Source organism: Vanessa tameamea, chromosome 21 (assembly GCF_037043105.1).
Source record: "Vanessa tameamea isolate UH-Manoa-2023 chromosome 21, ilVanTame1 primary haplotype, whole genome shotgun sequence".
Lineage (NCBI taxonomy): Eukaryota > Metazoa > Arthropoda > Insecta > Lepidoptera > Nymphalidae > Vanessa > Vanessa tameamea.
The window spans coordinates 7,860,059-7,880,395 of record NC_087329.1 but is presented as its reverse complement, the minus strand read 5'-3'; the positions used below and the strand labels follow the sequence as shown (position 1 = coordinate 7,880,395).

General features: G+C 30.6%; 2 protein-coding genes across 2 annotated transcripts in view; both read left to right on the top strand.

The window, feature by feature from the left end:
• Nucleotides 1-8,469, top strand: part of LOC113395566 (sterile alpha motif domain-containing protein 1) — a 30,349-nt gene extending 21,880 nt beyond the window's left edge. Inside the window, exons 2-3 of the mRNA XM_026633180.2 lie at nt 3,855-3,988; nt 6,752-8,469. Coding sequence (XP_026488965.1) covers nt 3,855-3,988; nt 6,752-6,755 — 138 coding nt within the window. The 3' untranslated portion in view covers nt 6,756-8,469. The remainder of the gene's footprint in view (nt 1-3,854; nt 3,989-6,751) is intronic.
• Nucleotides 8,470-15,589: 7,120 nt separating this feature from the next.
• The window catches only part of LOC113395594 (uncharacterized), a 43,701-nt gene continuing 38,953 nt past the window's right edge, over nt 15,590-20,337 (top strand). Inside the window, exon 1 of the mRNA XM_026633218.2 lies at nt 15,590-15,930. The gene's annotated coding sequence lies outside the window, so the exon portion shown is untranslated. The remainder of the gene's footprint in view (nt 15,931-20,337) is intronic.

The following is a 20,337-nucleotide window of genomic DNA, read 5'->3' as shown; positions in this document are numbered from 1 at the left end:
ACTAATATAAACTGTTTACATTTATCAATTGGAAAATTTAAAGCGACAAAAGAACTTGTCTCTCGAACGATTGAGTAACACACGTTCTGGTTTTTCTAGCTGCTTGTATTGTGCGAGTATCAGTCGGTTTTAATGTAGATGTGTATGAACGCAACAATGACGCCTACCGACGATACCTCGATTGCGAAATGTCACTGTGTTGAATATTAGTTATTGTTTTGTAACGGAGACAAAATATGTTTCGTGATGCAAAATTTCACATATCTTCATGTATTAACTAAACAACAAAAGATTTCTTGTTCCAAACCGGCCAAGCAGTAAAGTAAAAAGGAACATACCATCTTAGTGTCCAAGCTTTGTGGTACATTGATGATGTGATGGTTAATATTTCTAATAGTGTCAGTGTTATTGTCTATTGCCGATTTAAATTGAAAATATAATTATATAATAAAATGAGAATATTATTAAAGTTTGTAAGAAAACTGTATATAAACGATACAAATACGGCGTCAAACGTCAATCAAGTGGGTAGAACAAATAAAATATTAAGTATCAAGTAGTGAGTTATCGAATCGAATACCTTTTCAAAAGGCATACCCGTAATCTATGGCTTTGGAGGCTAACATGTTGTCTAAGGATTGAAAATAATATTTCATTGCCTGTGGCGGATTTCTAAACAACCTAACTATAGGCTGGCGTGCTGCAGTGTTTCAGGAATAAGCAATATTTCGAGCACGGATATTATTACTGGGAATACTTTGAATTTAATGCTAATATACTTTAGCAATAGCTTTGTACACATAACGTGTAAATTGTTTTAATTTTTTAATGTCTAGGCGGTGATAACAACTTAGGTGGCTAATTTTTTATCTGCGAAACAAATTACAGTCGGCAAATAGAAGTTGACAATCCTTATCTCTGTGCAGTAAAATACTCAATGTATATATTTTTAGATTTTATTTATCTATTCAATAGTGTATGTCTATTATCTATGAATATGAGAACGTTATATGTATATGCCATGTGTATCACGTTCTGTAATTAAATTTTTTTTTTTTCGTCATTTGATATATTTAAATCTTATTTTTTTATATAAAAATATTAGTATTTATTTGTCCACGCTTTTTTATCTATAATAAAATGTTGTATTGAGTAATATGTATTATTTGTCAATGTTTTTTAAATGTTTTAGTAGTCTACCCATATAGTCGGGACAAGATATCATCTGGTATAATTTTATACAGTTGCTCAGTGGCGTAACGTATCGAAAATCGAAGTCGATTACGTTTTCTGTTACGTACTTTTCACAAATTTCCCTTTAATCGCAATACGTCATATTTCTTCCATCCGGTACAAGTATCGCTTGACACATACGGCGAACCAACTTTCCAACCAAACTTGTCTTCTGAGGTTCTTTATTGCACAACCTTTTTTCACACAAGTGTTTGATACGAATTTCTAAATAGCTCTTGCTCGAATGACGTGTGGGAAGAGCAGATGGACAATTAGCGATTTGACGCGAATTCTTAACAGAAGTAACCGATTATATAAATATATTTCCGTAGATTTAAACGGTGTCGTTTTATAATAGTCGGTATCTATATTTCTCTGCTGATGTTACTGACGGTGGAATTCTTTTTATGGATGACTATTCAGTTGTATTATTAATTAAATAATTCTTTAGTCTAAAATAATATTATTAATGCGAAAGTAACTCCGTTTGACTGTCTGTCTGTTACTCTAAGGGCAAATTACTGAACCCCAAGGAAGGACATACGTTACGTTTTTATTCCTAAAACCTGGTGACCAACGAACGCAAGCGAAGCCGCGGGCGACCACTTTTATATTATAAATTTTCATATAGGTACATCAATTTGAAAGCATCACCATAAAATTCACAATAAAGTTTAGCTCATACGAATATTTTTGAAAGGTTTTTAGTTTTTATAGAAACCACAATGCTTTAAGTTCTATACTTTGAACAATATCACACGTATACATATACAGATCTACAATAAAAATTGTTATATCTATAATAAAATTGATATTATACAGAGGTAGGACAATGTCTGTTGGGTATTTTTTCTGTAACTATAGAATGTATTGGCAATGCTTAATATAAAAACCAAAAACAATTCAACGAAACGATTCAAAATAAAAATACATATTAATTTTTAGAAACTCTACGTGTGAGTTTCTAATTATATTAACATCTCCCATAGATTTATTTAAAACGCAAAACGACTAACAAACGTTTTTAACATAACTTTTTATTTGCAAAGTGTAAGTAACATTTTGCAGTTATGCATATTATATTACAATAGAACAGTTTTCAAAAGAATTTCAACCTAAAACATTTGAAATAAAGTTTAAATTACTTTAACTCTATCTGGTCAGCTGTTGTTCGCACCTGCGGTTATTGACAAATAGCTTTTACCTTTTCTTTCATTTATTTACGCTTTCTTTGATTTAAATCGTGTTTGGTCATTCATGTGAATGCCGACGAGTACCGTACACTATGCGTATAGCTGTATTTATTATTTATTGATATTCTACTTACTACTACTAACACAAGAAGACAAAACCCAAATAAACAGTATTTGCGATATCATTGGTCGAGCCTGAATTATTATATTCATTGCGGATTTGCGAAAAAATGGCGTTGACGTAGACGTAGCCGCTATCGGAACTTTGCAAGTGAAATTAAAGGGCATATAAGTTAAATGAAATTATGTTGCGTTACAAATAAAGATATATTAATCAAGAAGTTAGTGTTGTACAATATTGTTGAGTTATTAGTAAGTTGTATGGAATACGTAAATCTAAGGTTTGTTTATCTTTATTCTTTCTTTGATTGCAAATATATGTACATATATGTATATAATATGTAACACACCAAATCACGTTCAGTATGTCCATCAGGAAGCAATATCGCTCAGCTATTGCATCCCACTGCAAAAGATTACGATAATACGAATTGCATAAGTCGTTACGTTGAGTCGATGTGATACTGCGATCGAGTCTTGCCAATTTAACGATTTGTAATATACTTACCGTTTTAGATCGCTTTGGTGCGTGTAACCCATATTCTACATTCTAGTTTCGAATTGATTAATTCGTTTCGCTCCATTTGACATCTTTGGGTATTGGGTCTCTGTCCATATATAATTGACTTCGATTTTCATATAATTTATATACATAACTTTTTTTTTTTCATAATTAGTACACTCTGTATTAATGTGTTTAGGTTGGAAGGATGAGTAATTTGAGGCACAGATACAACATTTTAGATCCCATGGGTAGCAGGGCATTAACGGCGTGATTGGTTTTTAACAACTGGCAAGCAGATAGTGGCTTTATTTTTTACGTTCGCCTAAAACAAATGAAAAAAACAATATATTTAAAAGTTTGAAGTTTATACAGATAACAAGTTAATTTTACAATCTGTTCTGAAGCCGTCAATGAAATATCAATGCTCGAAATGCTGAGAACCTTCATCAATATTTATGACATGAATAGGATTAGTCAGAATTCTAAATTGATTCTTTAGTATGAACTTAAATGACTTTAACTATAATAATTGTGAATTATTTTTATTTATAATTTATTATGTTCAGATATTGGTATATGTATTTTGAAGTGTGAGTGAGCCAGTATAACAGGAATAAAGGACATAAGGGGGCGCCCTTGATGTTGTAATGAATGTTAATATTTCTTACGGGGCCAATATTATGGTGGTTATCGCTTACCATTAGCTATAGGTCCGCTTGACCATTTTAAATAAAATAATAAACATATTTAATACGTACATGATTATTCAACTTTGTTATAATTTGTTTTTTATTGATTTACAGGTGGAGACAGGTCGAGAGGAACTCAAGAAAGAGCGTGAGATAATGCAGCTGGTGGCAGGTCTTCAGCTCAACTCGGATGACGTTGAGCGCCGCGAAGTACCGCCTCATATGCTGCGTGCGCGGCATGGACCAAGGTACTATATTTTACTAAAATAATTTATAATTTTATTTAGCATTCAACCTTACGATGAATTTCAAAAAAGGAATGCGGATAAATCATATTTATATTTAATTAACATTGCTATTTAAATTGGTGGAAAACAGTACCTACCTACCGATTTTCTTAGCAACCGCTCTCATTAAAATCTACATTCCAACATTTTATTCGATACCAATATGACTATTCGAAAGTGACTTTAGTAGCTTACTTGAATAAAGAATAATTTGATTTTGAATTCGTGTTAACGAAATTTGTTCCGACGATAAAAAGCTACAAATCTTTCTGTTAACATTCTACGGGTTAATTATTGTTCGGCCCACAAATCTAAGCGTTACAAAGAAAATAATGAATTATTGTGTCACACTATAAGTTTTACATGCACTTTGTGTCATAAATATCTTCTATATTAATAATTTTGTGCAAGTCTACGATAGACCCGACAGAATCCTATCCATAATTATAGATCGTTAAAAAATAATGATTTTTTAGTCGATAACATAATTATATCCGTAAAATTCGTATAATAGAGATATTCCGATACTAAATCCATAAAATTCAATGATGTAACAGTTCAACAGTTTACGGGTGCGTTCAGAAAGTGAGTTCCAAATAATGAATTATTTCGCGCAGGGGACTCGGTAGACTCGATCTACGTTTATGAAAAAGTAATATGTTATATGAAAAGTAAACCCTAATTGTTTACTTTAATTTATTTTACCAGAGCGAAGCCGGGTTATCATCTAGTTGAACAATATTTTAGTATCGTCACTACACAATTGACACTTAAACACTCAATGTAATAAGTAGCTTAAATTGTAACCTTTTCAAACAATACCTAATAACGAAATATAATTACATATTTAAAAGCATTGTCTATGAATACGCTACATAACAATATGCTAACAATACTAAAATATTGTCAGACATTTATGTCACAAAGTATCGTAACATATGTATATTATTAAGATGAATGAAACATATTATAGAAACTCTTTCCCGTATTTTTTTATTTAATTCAAACGTTGCGTTTTTATATTACTATTTGGTCAAAATTGCTTTGTGCAAGCCCGTCTGGCTAGGTACCCACTCATCAGATATTCTACCGCCACAGAGAATACTTAGTATTGACAACAATCTTAAACCGGACAATCAACCTCAAACCGGATTTGAACACGAGTTCCGGTTTGAGGGTGATTGTGTAACTAAAGGCATAAGGGACATAACATCTTAGTTCCTAAGGTTGGTGGCGCATTGGCGATAAAGGGAATAGTTAATATTTCTTATTGCTAATGTCTATGGGCGGTGGTGACCACTTGCCAGCGTTTGCCCGTTTGCCCGTCCACATATTTTATGATATACTTAGCATAAAGAAAACGGTACATATTTTTCTTTAAAGTACATACTTATATAAAAAAACAAAAAAATATTCCAAATAAACAAAAGACCTAAATGTATGATTCTATTGATAAATTTAATGTTCACTAGCTATGATGTTAAGATGGGTTACGTACGTTTGCACGACTACTTGCGTTTTATTACATTATAAAACTCAAAGGAGAAACAATCATCAAAAGTTTCATAAACAAAAAACTTATTCGCGAATGTACATAAAAAGTACAGATGATTTGTGGAACCTTTTTTGAAGTCATATATACTTTGTTATATTGACTCCTACGAAGTCTTAAGGTATATAATTATAGGTCATAATTAGAATCAGATAACATTAAATATATATATATCTATATTTAGAGTTATCCTATGTCATGTGAATACTAAATCCACGTTGTTTAATTCATTATCTGTATGAAACGGTCCAAGTATTTCGTATTATTTTCGTCACTTTCTTCAAATAAAATGCAATTACTTTGTATTACAAATAAAATATATAAAAATGCTCTTACGAATGTTTTATTTATAATTGTGCAAGTATTCGCCACGAATGTATTTGGACGTTGATCTTATAAATGTGTATATATATACTGGATGGATGTTATTAACTTTAAAACATCTTAGAATATACTTAATTGTTTGGTAAATCCTAACTTAAATACGAAATTGACTTTGTTTATTAGTTTGCCTGTTACGTTTTCGATTCTAAACTATTGAACCGATCATTATGAATATCATTTTTCAGGTATACCCATACAGGCTCCCTAATACCTGAAAAACGTTATATTAATGTGAATATTCTGTGTTATTTGAATTAGTTCCCGCTTTTCATATCTACTATATAAATAGTGACTCAAGACAAGCGAGAGTCCCCCATGATAAATTTGAGCCTCAAACAAGCCAACTCAACTCTGTATATCTACTAAATCCAAGACGTGAATTTCCTGCCTGCATTATTTCTTGCAAAATATCAATTATTTCCAGCTCTTGCTTATTTCTTTTCGAGTGTATTTTTTTCAATTTGACACATTTAATTTTGCAAAAATTACACTATAGTGTAAACGCCACCACTTCATTAAAAGTTAAACTAGCCATTGAAGTCTATTTTTATTAAATCTCTGATGATCATAGTAGTCGAAATATTTTTGTTCTAAAACGTTTAAAAAATTATATCAAGGTTCGGATGGATATGTTTGTTACTCAATCAAGCTAGAGCGGCTGAATATATTTAGATTATAGTTTGGAATAGAAAACTTTTTATCCCGAAAAAAAAACCCAACAGCTACGCCCTCCCTCCGTCACACTATGTAAAATGATTTGTTCTGATTTGTCATTTTCTCTATTTCAGATAACACCACGCCACGTCAGCAGTAACCAACCAGCCTCCAGTTTAAGAATAAACGAAAACCGAGCGTGAATATTACACTTCAACGAAGCTATTTCAACCATGAATTATATCGATAGTAACAAGCAATCGCACGGATGTTGAATATCGATTGCTAAATTGATTCGATGTCAATATAGTACGACTCATTTGCATCTATTTGTCACGGTTGTTCTCGTACTGGAACGTCATTCGAATTACGGAGAAAATATCTGATATGGTTTCATGTCTTTGTTGTATGCGAATCGTTTTTCATATATCAATTGACAGACGAGTAACTGTCACTTTTCGATTACGATTTTTTTTACAGTGTGACGATTTTCACATCGCGCACCTGTAAGTGACGAATTTTCATACAACGGACACGTAAAATTGAATGTAAAATCTTTTACGAAATTAAGATTTTTCCGACATTCATTTTATAACGGACTAATGTATTGTGTTAAATGCTTCCACTGTCAGATTAGTGTTCGTGTTTATAACTTATAAATTGAGGGAAACATGAAAAAAATAATATGATATTTAATTGTTTCTAGCGATAAAATCACGCGAGCGTTCTTTTAATTTGAATGAGTTCGAAACATTCTTAAAACACACGTCACTTAATATAGAGAACCAGTCATATATAATAATGAATAAGACTTTAGTTAATAATAGAGAAATGGAGAGATTCCTCCGAATGTAAATGGTATTTCGTCACGGATAGTTACATTGAGCGTAAATAAAATAAAATTCAAGTTTATGAAATGGTTATAAAAATTTAAATATCATAATGAAAGCGATCTTTACGAATACAAAAAAATGAAATTATTTATTTTTTTTAACGATATTTCGTTATTATTAAATCTACGAATAATTACACATCGAAAGAATTTTAATATAGTTTTTTATTTATATTATAGTCTATATAATCCATCTCGCGCGGTTTCACCTGCGTTAAAGGATTGTACGAGCCCGTTTCATAGTTTGCTATATTGGTAGACGTTTTTAGTGATTGTTCCGTTTCCCTAGCGTAAAGTTATATAGCCTAAACCTTCCTCAATAAACGGGTTATTTACCGCAAGAAGAATCATTCAAATTAGACTGGTAGTTCCTGAGATAAGCGCTTCCAACCATAAAAAACTCTCCAGCTTAATAATAAGATATTGACTTTTTCTGGGTGGTATCTACGCTACTTGAGCACAAAATATTCTGCCAATGTCAATTATAATTATTTAAAATGTATTACTTTAACGAAAGGTGGATAAAATACGATGTAGACTACGACAGATGTCATGTGTCAATATTAAAAATGTATTTTTAATCTGTTTTTGTATTGAGTTAAGTTCTGTTTACACACGTCTACTTGTTTCAAGGCAGGCCACTCTAAAGATCAATTGTTCATAATTTTTTAAACAATGTTCGTTCTAAGGTCGCTATAATAAAATTGTAATCCATGTCGACTAGTAAATACGTAGGCCCTTGTTCTAAATAGTTTGTATATATTTACTGGCCAAAGATAACTCTATAATATATTCGAAATGCAGTTAATAGAGTTATGAGTTCTTTTATCGATACTTCAAGGTCAAAAGGTCGTATCTAAAAGCTTAGTTCCAATGAAATACTTTTAAAAATCGTTGGTTATTTTTTGTCAATAAAATATATATTCGACCAGTGGTCGAAAATTTACTAGATTCATTATTGAGGGAAACATAATATATGATTTTTCGACAAACAGCCTAAAATAGGACTGAACTGCTGGGTTACAATTTATATAACACTGATGAAATGTATAGAAATATGAAGCTCATATGCTCTTATATAAATTGTACACTTTTAACATACGACCTTTTGGACTAACAGAAACGTAATGATAGTGGATAATTTCATTAAAAAACTAACGTAATTATACGAGATATTAGAGTAAATAAACTCCAAACTGGGTATAAATAATTTGGCCTTTTTTTTCCACAACCGTACAAAAATAAAGACGAAACACAGCGTGGTTTTATATTCGTATTGCAAAAATATATCATGTTCTTATAATAATATAATTAATGACGTGTATTCGTCATTACATAATGTTTCAAATTAAAGAATAATATAAATATTTATAATGTACTTATTCAATTGCATTTGATACGTGTATTGCAAAACGTGTGTTTTTTTTTTTTCGAAATAAATTTATGTACTTAGTGTTTCATCATAAATATTCACTAACATGTAAATAAAAAATCACAGATAGTAAATATTCATAAATATTTTAGGCTATGAGTGCCATTAATGTTATTTTGTTTTACACTTTATATACAACGATTTTTATTCGAAACGCGTAGAATTTATTGTATTAATGTAAGAATTAAATTAGTTTTTTTTTGTTGTATATACATAGGTATAATGGTAGGATGAATTTCTAAGTCTATTTTATAAATAATAAACAACGATTGTATTTCATTAATTTCATTTTTTATACATATAATATTTTAAAATATAGTTTGTAATTATTAAAACAAATGTATATAAATTCGTTTTATTTATCTCTGTGTAGTTCCCGTTCTTTAACTTGTGCAATAATTTGGTCATAAAATTAAAAAGAACCGATTTTCCCGCCATGACGAGTTTCTGTCAACGTTCATGTTGCCAGATTAAAAAGATTATATTATTATACAAATATGATTATTATACAAAGTGACATCATCTTTTATATATAGATAATAATAATTTGTATAATATTTAAAATTAACTAATCAATTCTAATTGAGTCTTACACTTGTAAGTTCGACATTGTGAAAAGATTCAGGTGTACCGCCTACTTCTAAATTATTCTACCAACAAATGGCAATGTGTTGCTTGTATAATCACTATTGAGTTCTTAGTCATGCTTAGATATTATTTACACTGTATACCGATTAACATTAAAGATTTTCTCGGCATATATCCTCCTTTAACTTAACTACCTTGCTTATCGTCAAATATTATATCTATTAGAGGTGTAATCAAAGACAATGGGATTTAGATGTAGACAAATTTACTACATTGCAGGTACTTGTATGTAATATTCCTAACATTGCTATGTTCCAGTTTTTATTGGTAACGCATTACATCTATATTATATTAACAGCCTGTAAATTTCCCACTGCTGGGCTAAGGCCTCCTCTCCCTTTGAGGCATAGCATATTCCACCACGCTGCTCCAATGCTGGTTGGTGGAATACACATGTGGCAGAATTTCGTTGAAATTAGACACATGCAGGTTTCCTCACGATGTTTTCCTTCACCGCCGAGCCCGAAATAAACAAAAATTAAGCATATGAAAATTCAGTGGTGCTTGCCTGGGTTTGAACCCGAAACGAATAACCTGTAGAAAAATTGGTTGATATTTCCTGCACGCTGTTATTATGTGAATTGGTGGTTTGGTGACTCCTTACTATTGGTTCATAGTGGTCTATTTGCTGTTGTGAATACCTATGGGTTATTTAGATAAAAGTTAAATGGTGCTTAGTTTAGTTAAATATACGATGTCGTAGTTTCTGGAATAGATAAATAGTTATACAGATAAATAACAACATTTGATGGTAATACCAGTATAAAACACAAATAGCTGGGTATTTTAATTTAAGCATACAGTTTGTTTCAATTAGTATATGAACACGAACTAAATTTAATATTGATTATTATTTTTTAAAACAAAATAATTATAGATTTATGTATTTTAGCTTTATTTAAATGCGTCCCTGGTTTAGTGGCTGCAGACGCAGCTGCCACAAACTTTAAAAATTGTCAGTTGTTTACACTCAAGTGTCTCGGTATGCATATTTAGGTTCTGCGAGTGCATTCTCACGAGATGTGTCGGAATGCCAGCCGATTGGATTATGTAAGTTATTAATTGAGTAATATCCGTTAAGAATGATCACTGTAGTTGGCATCATCATATGTATAGTGAATTATCTAGACACTGCGTTGAATGGCGGAAAAATATAAGCGACACGTCTAAATTGAAAATCAATTGGGTTTGTTTGGAAGAAAAGTTCAGTATTCAGTTACTAGGTGGGATTTGAACTCATGTTTACATGATGTTTGCTGAGTATGACTGAAGTGATTCATTGCTAAGCTAAGACTCGATAAGTGGCACTGTAGTACAATCAATACCTTTGATTTGACCTTTTACAGGATTAAATACAGGGATGTAAAAACACTACTGCCAGCATTAAGAATGCAGGTTCTACAGAGAAGATCTGGCAAGAAACTTAGTACCTACTACAAATTACCTAATAATTTCTTGTAGTATTTTGTATATCGTATTTAGGTATTATGAACAAATAGTTAATAATCATAAATAATTTAACATGGAAAATAAGATCATTTATGATTTATATAAATAAAATATTAAAAATGACTTAATATTGATCCTTGTGGAACCCCTTTTTTAGTACAGATCCATGTTTTTTTTTATGAGAGGTGACTCAAGAATGTTTGTGGCAGGGTTTGTGATTCCTCCTTTGTATTTTATATATCTAAACAAGCGTTACCATCTACAAATGCCCACCTATACAGATCTAATCAAGAACTCTATACAGTTCTATGGCCAGAAATCTGCTTGCGATACTTTATATAAATAATTCTTAAACATATCTATTGTGCACTACTAAGTGTTTAAATAATCTTTATTTATAATACAACACTATTGCACTTAACTACTTATTTCCACTTTATTTTTACTTCCAAAATTACTATAACAGTTTCGTCAACGTTCAAAGCACCATTATCTCGCAAATCCATTGTGAATATCATAGATTTATCAAGCTCTTGACCAATGATGGTTGGAATGGAATATAAATGTCTAAAATAAATATAATATTACTTCGATTTTATTTGTTTTATTGTTATCAAATTTCTATACAATTATAGCTTATATTATTACATAATAAGGATTCAGGGTAATTTTTTTATCAAGTGTACTAGTGAAGCCCAAAGTACAAACTTATAAATCCTATAGCGCCATCTATGGTTCTGTTGCCTCACAATTTCATTTTTCCTTTCACTTTGTCGATCGGAAAAGTTAATAATATTATTTTGACTTAGATGGCGCTGTTACTTGTGCTGACAATTTTATGTGAAATATTGGAACATATAAATAACACGATTTTGATGTAGATATACATACGAATTGTAGATAACATATACATTTATGCACGGCATCCTGTATATTAAAAAAAACGATAAAATTAAAAAAAATCCAGAATAAGTTTCTTAAACATCTTTTTTTTTTTTGTTTTAACGTTTGCGATAAGATGCTCTATTTTCAAATTTTTTAATAACTAAATCGAGTCTTACTTAGTAATATATTAATTAGACGTCTTTGCAAACATACATTAGCTTGAATTAAGTTTTTAGTTGTTATTCCTAATAACGAAAACTAAATACGCAAAAGCTTTCTTTACGGATCTTGCATAATCAAAAAGAATATAATTTAAAGATACTAATTATTTTTAATAAAATTAACGTTATTATTATTAATTTGGTTAAATGGCATAAGATTTTAATTAATTTATTCTATTATCCACCTGCCCCGGCTTCGCACGGGCGCAATGCTGATACTAAATATACTACAGAATGTATTTATATGCAATGTTCACAGTTTTTTCAGTCAGTTCGTGGCCATATTGATCGATATTAAATGCACAATGGATAAAAAATACCTTAAATTTTAAGGTACTCAATTGGATAAGGATTAATGCTGTATTCCTTAAAATCGTTGCATAAATAAGCCATTATTTCTCGTAAAAAGTAATGGATAAAAATGGTTTTGTGACCTTTTTAAGATGTACGTTATTATATTTTGCTTATATTATTTTGCTCTATCTCGTAGGGTTCAGCCAGCGTTTACAATTTAAGCCCAAAAATGTGTTTTTTTACGACATCACATTAGAAACCTATAAAACATATCACTCTATCTGTAGTTTTAAATATCTAAGCATACATAGGGGCAGACAGACAGCGGAAAGCGACTTTGTTTTATACTATGTAGCGGTGTTTAAAATTGACAAATGTTATATATAATAGCAATTAGGCCGGAAAGAAAGAAAAATGTATTACATATTCAAAGATGCAATTTTTCCCATTGTAAAAATGTTTCTTTTTTTTTTTATTTAACCGTTGTATATGCCCATTTACTCTCGAGTCGCAGTTGGAGGTGGCACCTCCGTATCCTCAATTATATAACTCATACAATTAACTTAATGATAGCCTTACATGAGTAATAAGACAAGCCGATGCCTACAAGTTACGTCTAGCTGTAAACTCGAAGGTTATAATTTAAGTCTTGTTATATTATCCGTTTGACGTTTCACTGTCATTAATCTCCGCGAAGACGCGATTTGTTACAGGTAAGCATTTGTTTTAATCGATCGTCATTCGAGCGATACGTTTACAAGTATAATTAATAACGGAATGGGTGGGACGGCCTGGTTGACTAGCGTTTTATATTGATAGTTTGATAAGATGTATGTAAAAGCAGATTTACTTCTGGAACTAATCAAAGAGAAAGCGATCGATATAGACATTTTGACTAGTTTCTAGTGATTTGACATATTCCTAACAGTTTATTTATAGTTTTTTTTTTTTATATAAATTATGATATTGCAAATTAGCACTAGAAGAGTCTGAACGTTTGAAGAGTGTACCAAAGAGGTCTTAATGCAGCTGCCAAAAAAAAGTAATGGCTACCTACGACCTCGTTTCATTGTAACTTTTTTTTATAAGAAAATTATTTACATTGTAGACTTAATGAAATATCTATACTAATATTATAAATGCGAAAGTAGCTCTGTCTGTTACGTCTTCAAGCTTAAACTGCTGAACCGATTTAGATGAAATTTGGTATTGAGATAGTTTGAACGGGGAAAATAAGAGATATTTTGTACTATAGGTAAAGTTTTATAAATTCGTGCGGGTAAAGCCGTAGTAGGTTCAGTATATATTTTTATTTGAATAGACATATAAAAATTAAAAAATATCTACTGTACAAATCATGATCGCGTGGAATGGTGGCAAGAATGCTAGCAGCATTTCCCCGTTGAATCGCAATTCCGTTCCTCCGGGCGTAAAATGAACCATCTCCTGTCACCAGTGGAAGCAATAAGATGAGTAATTACACGTTTTAGTAATGTTTTCACATCCAATAGATTCGATTGGAAATGGCATACATATACTTATAATTAAGAATTTTGGATGACTTTTTTTTAAATTTTATAATCTATAAAATTGCTTTTATTTTTTAAATATTAAATCTATGAAATGTTTAAGACTTTGAAATATTTAAGATATAGCCTTTTCCGATCGAAGAAGGAGTAGAGAATATACATAAAGCTTATTATTATAATTGCGATTTGCCAAAAGCCAAAATCGAGATTTCGACCAATTATGTCAGTATTGATCGAAATTTGTTCAATGAATTCGTTACGATAGCCGCTATATTGCTATCAAAATTAATCTTTAAGTATTATTTACGAATACATCTATTAATTACGGTTAGGCTATTCGATGTAGACTCTACTTATACATAGTCTTGTGGCGTACTGTCAAATAATATAGAAACAAACCAAAGACATTAAGAGACCATAGACAATTACCATTTTTTAACTACTTAATTTCGTTCGTTTATTAAAATGTCATAAACAATTTTACTCTTAATTAGTTTAATTTAATTATCATTAAAGTAGACTCAGGAGTAACATTTCATAGAGAGTAACGGTACTGAGTTGTTTTTACTTTGGTATATTTTGATCTCAGTGCAATAGTTTTCTCTTTTTGTGCTGGAGCCATGTCTCTGTAATTTAATCTTTGTTGTGTTCACAGCGCGTCGTACGCTTCGCTTCGGATATTTGCAGATAGCGGCAACGCGCACTTTCTGCTATTCATGGATCACTTTGGACGCCAATTTATTTTTTAATCTCATTTAATGTCATGAATACATTTTGTATTAAAAATATCGATATCAAATAATATAATTCATTTCAAAATTATAATGATTGTCAAAATGAAAGTAAAGTGACAGCTTGTGAGTCCCACTTGTGGGCACACTCCCTTTAAGGTTTGGAGTTTGTTTCACTGCATCAGTGTAGACTGGGGGTTTATGTGGCAGAATATCTTACGTCACAGCTATAGTAAGGATTTTTCCCTTCACTAGCATTTTACCTGATCAATGCCTGATCAATGCCAATTGCCCAGATTTGACCTCGAAGTATTCGGATAAGATTGTGTTCCATCCACTGGACATCACGTGCCATAGTAACTGATCATTTAAAACTATTCATATAAATCAATCTATGACAAACAACACATCTCAAAGTTTAAGAAAATAAGAGCAATTAAAACTAATTAGTTATTTCCGAGCTAACACTAATACGTTATTCATAACGTTATTAAATGTTAATTAATCTTTTCAAAAGTGCACACTTTCACAACCTTAGCACTCGCGAGGGAGTGGCTAGATACACAAAATAAAAACTTTCACGCTGAATCTATTTATAGTGTTAACGTAATTATTATAAAACCTATTAGGACATACCTGTGCATACTTAATTTTTGGTTAATAATTTAAAAAAAAGATAAGAAAGAAGTTTATTAGTTCCGAATTATTCTTCGCAAATGTCAAAACTGTTTCAAATTTAATTCAATAACTTATAATAATAATAATAAGACTTTTTTTTTAAATAATTTAATTTAACTACATAATTATCTGTTAATGATTTTTTTTTATTTCAGCGAAAAGTATTGCGAACGGTAAGGCACCGTTGGGAAGTTGCATGCTCGAAGCTCGTCTTCAAGCAGTTGACCACCGTCCGGCGAATACAAAGCACGCTCTACACGCGACTCCCGTCTAGTCATTATTGATACTGGCACGCGATAAACTATTAAAAACGCCCAATTAAAAAGAAAACATTGTCTATGGATGTTACTCTCGCGATCTAAATTTCGAATGAAACTATTTGGAATGTGATGTGTCTTTTATAAGTGATAAATATCGTGACGAGTCATATGTTTTAATTTGGTTTATTTTCAAAGAAGATTCAATTGTTTCTGTTTCAATATTTGGATTTGAAGCTTTATTATTTTTTGGATTTCTGCGTTCTGGCCGTAGCAGTCTTTTAAAAATTTATTATGGTATGTATTATGTTTTTTAAAAGGTAATTTTTATTTTAGTCTAGACAAATTTGCAACTTTTAATTTTATATTATTTTTTTTTTGTTTACAATTTTTTTTTATTAAATATAAAAAATTAAAGGTAAAAATTTGTGTGTATAAAAATAAAATTATGTGTTAAATGTTAATTACACAAATTACACAGATATTTATTTGTACAACTATTTTAATTTTAATATTCTTAATTTAATTTAAATTGAAATAAGTAGTATTACTATTGTACATTTTTTTCATAGGGCAATATAATTTGTATGTAATTTATTTAAAACCAATAAACCTATTTGGGAGGTCAAATAACGGATTCGTAAAGATTAAAATTTGTGAAATCTATAAAACAAAACACTATCCACAAACTTTTTGTAGTACAACATGACTATGATGATTTCGTCTCTAGAGTTTAAATTACTTGTAATTTGAGTATTCTATACGAAGGGACGTATTCATTAATAATTTTACTCTGAAGTCTTTTTACGTCAGGTTTTTTTAAGTATTTATAATAAATAAACTACGAATTTAAAATAAATTTTGCGTATTGCTTCCTATATAGAGAACATAAAATTAGGTTTATTTTGTCGCTGATAGTTTCGTACGAATATATATTACAGAGATAATAACTCAGGGAAGCGGAGCCAAGAGAAAATCTTACTAATAAATAAAATCTGAACAGTACGCGGCTCGTGGTAATTAACTATTCTACGTATTCGACCAAATATTTATTAAGGTTTACTTTAAACCAAGTCGAGTAGAGCCGAGTCGGCTCAGTGGATAGAACACGTGGCTATCGAAGTTCCGGTTTAAAATCCGGGTAAGCATAAAATTATTTATCAGGCTTTACATTGAAAGATGTAAAAAATTAAACATGTATTTACGGGTTGCTCTAGCCTAGTTAAAAAAGAAAAAAAAAAAAAACAAATGATAGAAACGGATTATTCATATTTATATAGAAGGATGTTTTGACGAAAAAGAAAGAGCTGCGACTGTAACGCTTTCCTCATAAGCACTCAATAAAACACCGAGAACGTACGTTATGTTTGAAACACGTTGAATATTAATTTGTAACAGATGAAAGTGGACTCTGCGATTCAAGTGAGTTCAACTATTTCTTGTTTTCGTTTGTGTTTCGAGTTTTATAGTTATACATAAAAAAATATTCTATACAAAATATCAACACTAAGATTACTTTATAAAATGTAAGTGAAATCATGAGTCTAACTTGATCTATCTTATTTCGAGTAAAAATTGGACTGTTTAATGAAACTTTATGTATCAAAACAGTTTATGATTATATTAAAAAAAACTGGTACTTTATGTAGATATGATAATAAGAGCCGGATATATATTAATTAAAGCACATTTCTTCACGCCTATAAATCCGGTATAAGTTGAGCTGCCATTTCAAGTGTAAATCATAATAACTTTTACTTTTAATTTTGGAATAATTCATGAAAGCAAAACCTACGTAAACTACAGAGGTATAATTGTATTTTATCATCAATAATCAATAGCTATTAATATTACCGATACTAAACTATACGAATTTAATTTGTATGGAATAGTTAGTGCTAACGCGTGTTGCAGTATCGCTTTAAATTTGTATTAATATTCGTCCTTTAATAAGACGAGTGTTAACAAAAATATTAAAAACAAACCAGTCAAATCAACGATGCGTAAACACATTGGATATAAAATGAATCATCATTTATTTTATATCTATATAGAAATATATAAATGAAGATAAATAAAACTGTATATATCTTCAGACTAATATCAACGACGAAGCCATTACGGGTACTTTTGCTCGGTAATATAAACATTAATTCTCACAATAACTAATGTTACTGTGCTTGTAAATTATCGCCATATAAAGCTGCGTATTCATAATAAGAAAATTCACAACTTATCGTATTACAATGTATAGATAGGCATTTTCAAACACAAATTGCAAATTCAAATGTCCTCCTAACCGAATTCGACGGCGGTAATTTTCAACGGAATCCAGCTAACTGTGCTGGAGATATTATAGACAATATCTCTTATGTTTATCAACAGAGCATTTTCTAGCCCTTAATTTTTTCAGGTGAGGAATAAGATACGACCGAAGAGATCCAATGGTTACGTTATTGAGGCGCGGTAGTGTAACACTAGAACTTCCTAACTTTATTTTTTCGCTTAAAGATTTAAGCTCAGGAACCGAAATGTACAGCCTAATAAAAAACCAAAAATGTTTCCCACTATATAGTGGAGACGCTCCATTATAATGTTCATTGTATTATAATTACGATACTTAAAGATTTATTAATTTTGCTCGCGTACATGCTTCGTTGAACAACTCGTTGCAGTTCATTTTTGTATATTAATTAATTATTTAATACGAAAATTTCTGAGCACTTATTTTACTTAATTTTGTATCAATTAAAGTAATAAATGTTATATTCATGTCATAACACCTACTTCTTGACGGTCGTGGTATTTAATAAAACTATGATAAATAATTAAATTATGTTTTTATAAAGCATGATATCTTGACCGATTTTGGGCACGGCGGGACGCGGGACGTATACCTCACGAGAGTGTGCTTAAGCACAGGTTACCTTAATAAAATAAGCACTCTCAGTTTCCTCGATCTCATAATGTCTTTCTCATCACCGATTGGACGGGAAAATCGACCGACGACAGACGGACACGACCAGAAAGATCTCGTCCCACGACTAACGGCTTTAAATGCTTCATACGTAACCACATTATTAAAGGCTTAATAAAGTTATCTGTTTTCAATTCCAAATGTCATAACATACAAATATAAAATAGTGGTTTGCTTGAAAAATAAACTCATGTGAATTTAATTTTATTTTTCATTATTATTCAATCTACAAACACGGACTTAACACAATCATCTTTATTTAATTTCTTAAGTGCTTGCTAACCGAAATACATAACAAATTTTATTATATAACTTTCTGGGTAAAAAGTCTAAAACACGTCTTTCAATATTCGTTATGTCTGTACAACCACCGAAGACGAGTATAGGAGACACTTTGAAATTGTTTTAATTATTTAGTACCTATAAAAAATGTAGGTATATTTCCTACGAAAATACATATTACTGTGATATTTATTTCTGTTATTTAAATATACTACATATGATAAACAAACGTGTGCTATTATAGGAAGTTCGAACTAATTGTAGAGTAGATTGTGACATTTAATTTGAGTACTCAATTTTCTTACTGGTTCTTCTTGATGGAAACTACATTCGGAATCTGGTAGCTTTATATTTAATTTAAGCCTCTAACATGATTTAAAAGTGCTTGTAATAACTTTGTGGAATTAAGTATATTTGGATTTTTTTTTTTGTAATTGACGGTGGGCAAAGGACTAATAGATATTCCTAAAATAATTTAAAAAAAAAATGCCAGACGAAGTGTTGAGTTAGAAGTCAGTAACATCTTGTAAATCTCCAACTGCTGGACGGGGGCCTCCTCTCGGCTATGCGGTTTGGTGGATACACGTGTGACAGATATAAATCCGACACATGCAGTTTTTATCACGATGACTTCCTCCACTACCGAAGACGAGATGAATTATAAACACAAATCAGGCACATGAAAATTCAATTTGCCTTCGAACCCGCGACCATCAATTCAGATGCACGTGTTCTGTAACTCTCAAATAACTGGGTCATCTTAGTTTGAGGCAGTAAATAAGCAATTAGTAAATACATGAAAATCATTCCATTTATTATATTACAGATGAACATTTTCGATGACTTGTTAAGTTAACGATCATCACTCATGTGCGAATCGCGCCCTAGTTTAAGACGAAACCAGACACACTTTCGTATGATTCGTTGAATTTACCAAGTCATTGCTAACACCAAACTAAAGTTAATTAATGTGTTTATTTTTGAAATATACAATGTCCTGGATACATGATGATATTTTAATTTTAACGTTCGATTTTATCATATAAGTACAGTATTCCTAATATATTTTTTTTCTGATTTATATTATGGATAAAGCTTTTGTTAAGACGAGTGGTGACGATCGTAGAAAGAGCGGTCAGGATCGAACGTATGACTTTTACATCGCCAGACGGCCCGTGTACCATTGAGCTTACGTTTTTAGTTATAATTATTTATCTATTACGATTTATGTACATTTAAATTACTTAATAATATACATATTTATAATGTTACGAACAGTTTTATGTAATCTATCCTAGCAAGCGGATATATACTTAACAATAGACATTTATGCATATAATATAGACAATTCTCATAGACAGTAACATATATTTAGTGAATTAAAAATAAATATTACTCAATTTTGTAATTTTAAAATACTTTTTTTTTAGTTCACGATTCATTAT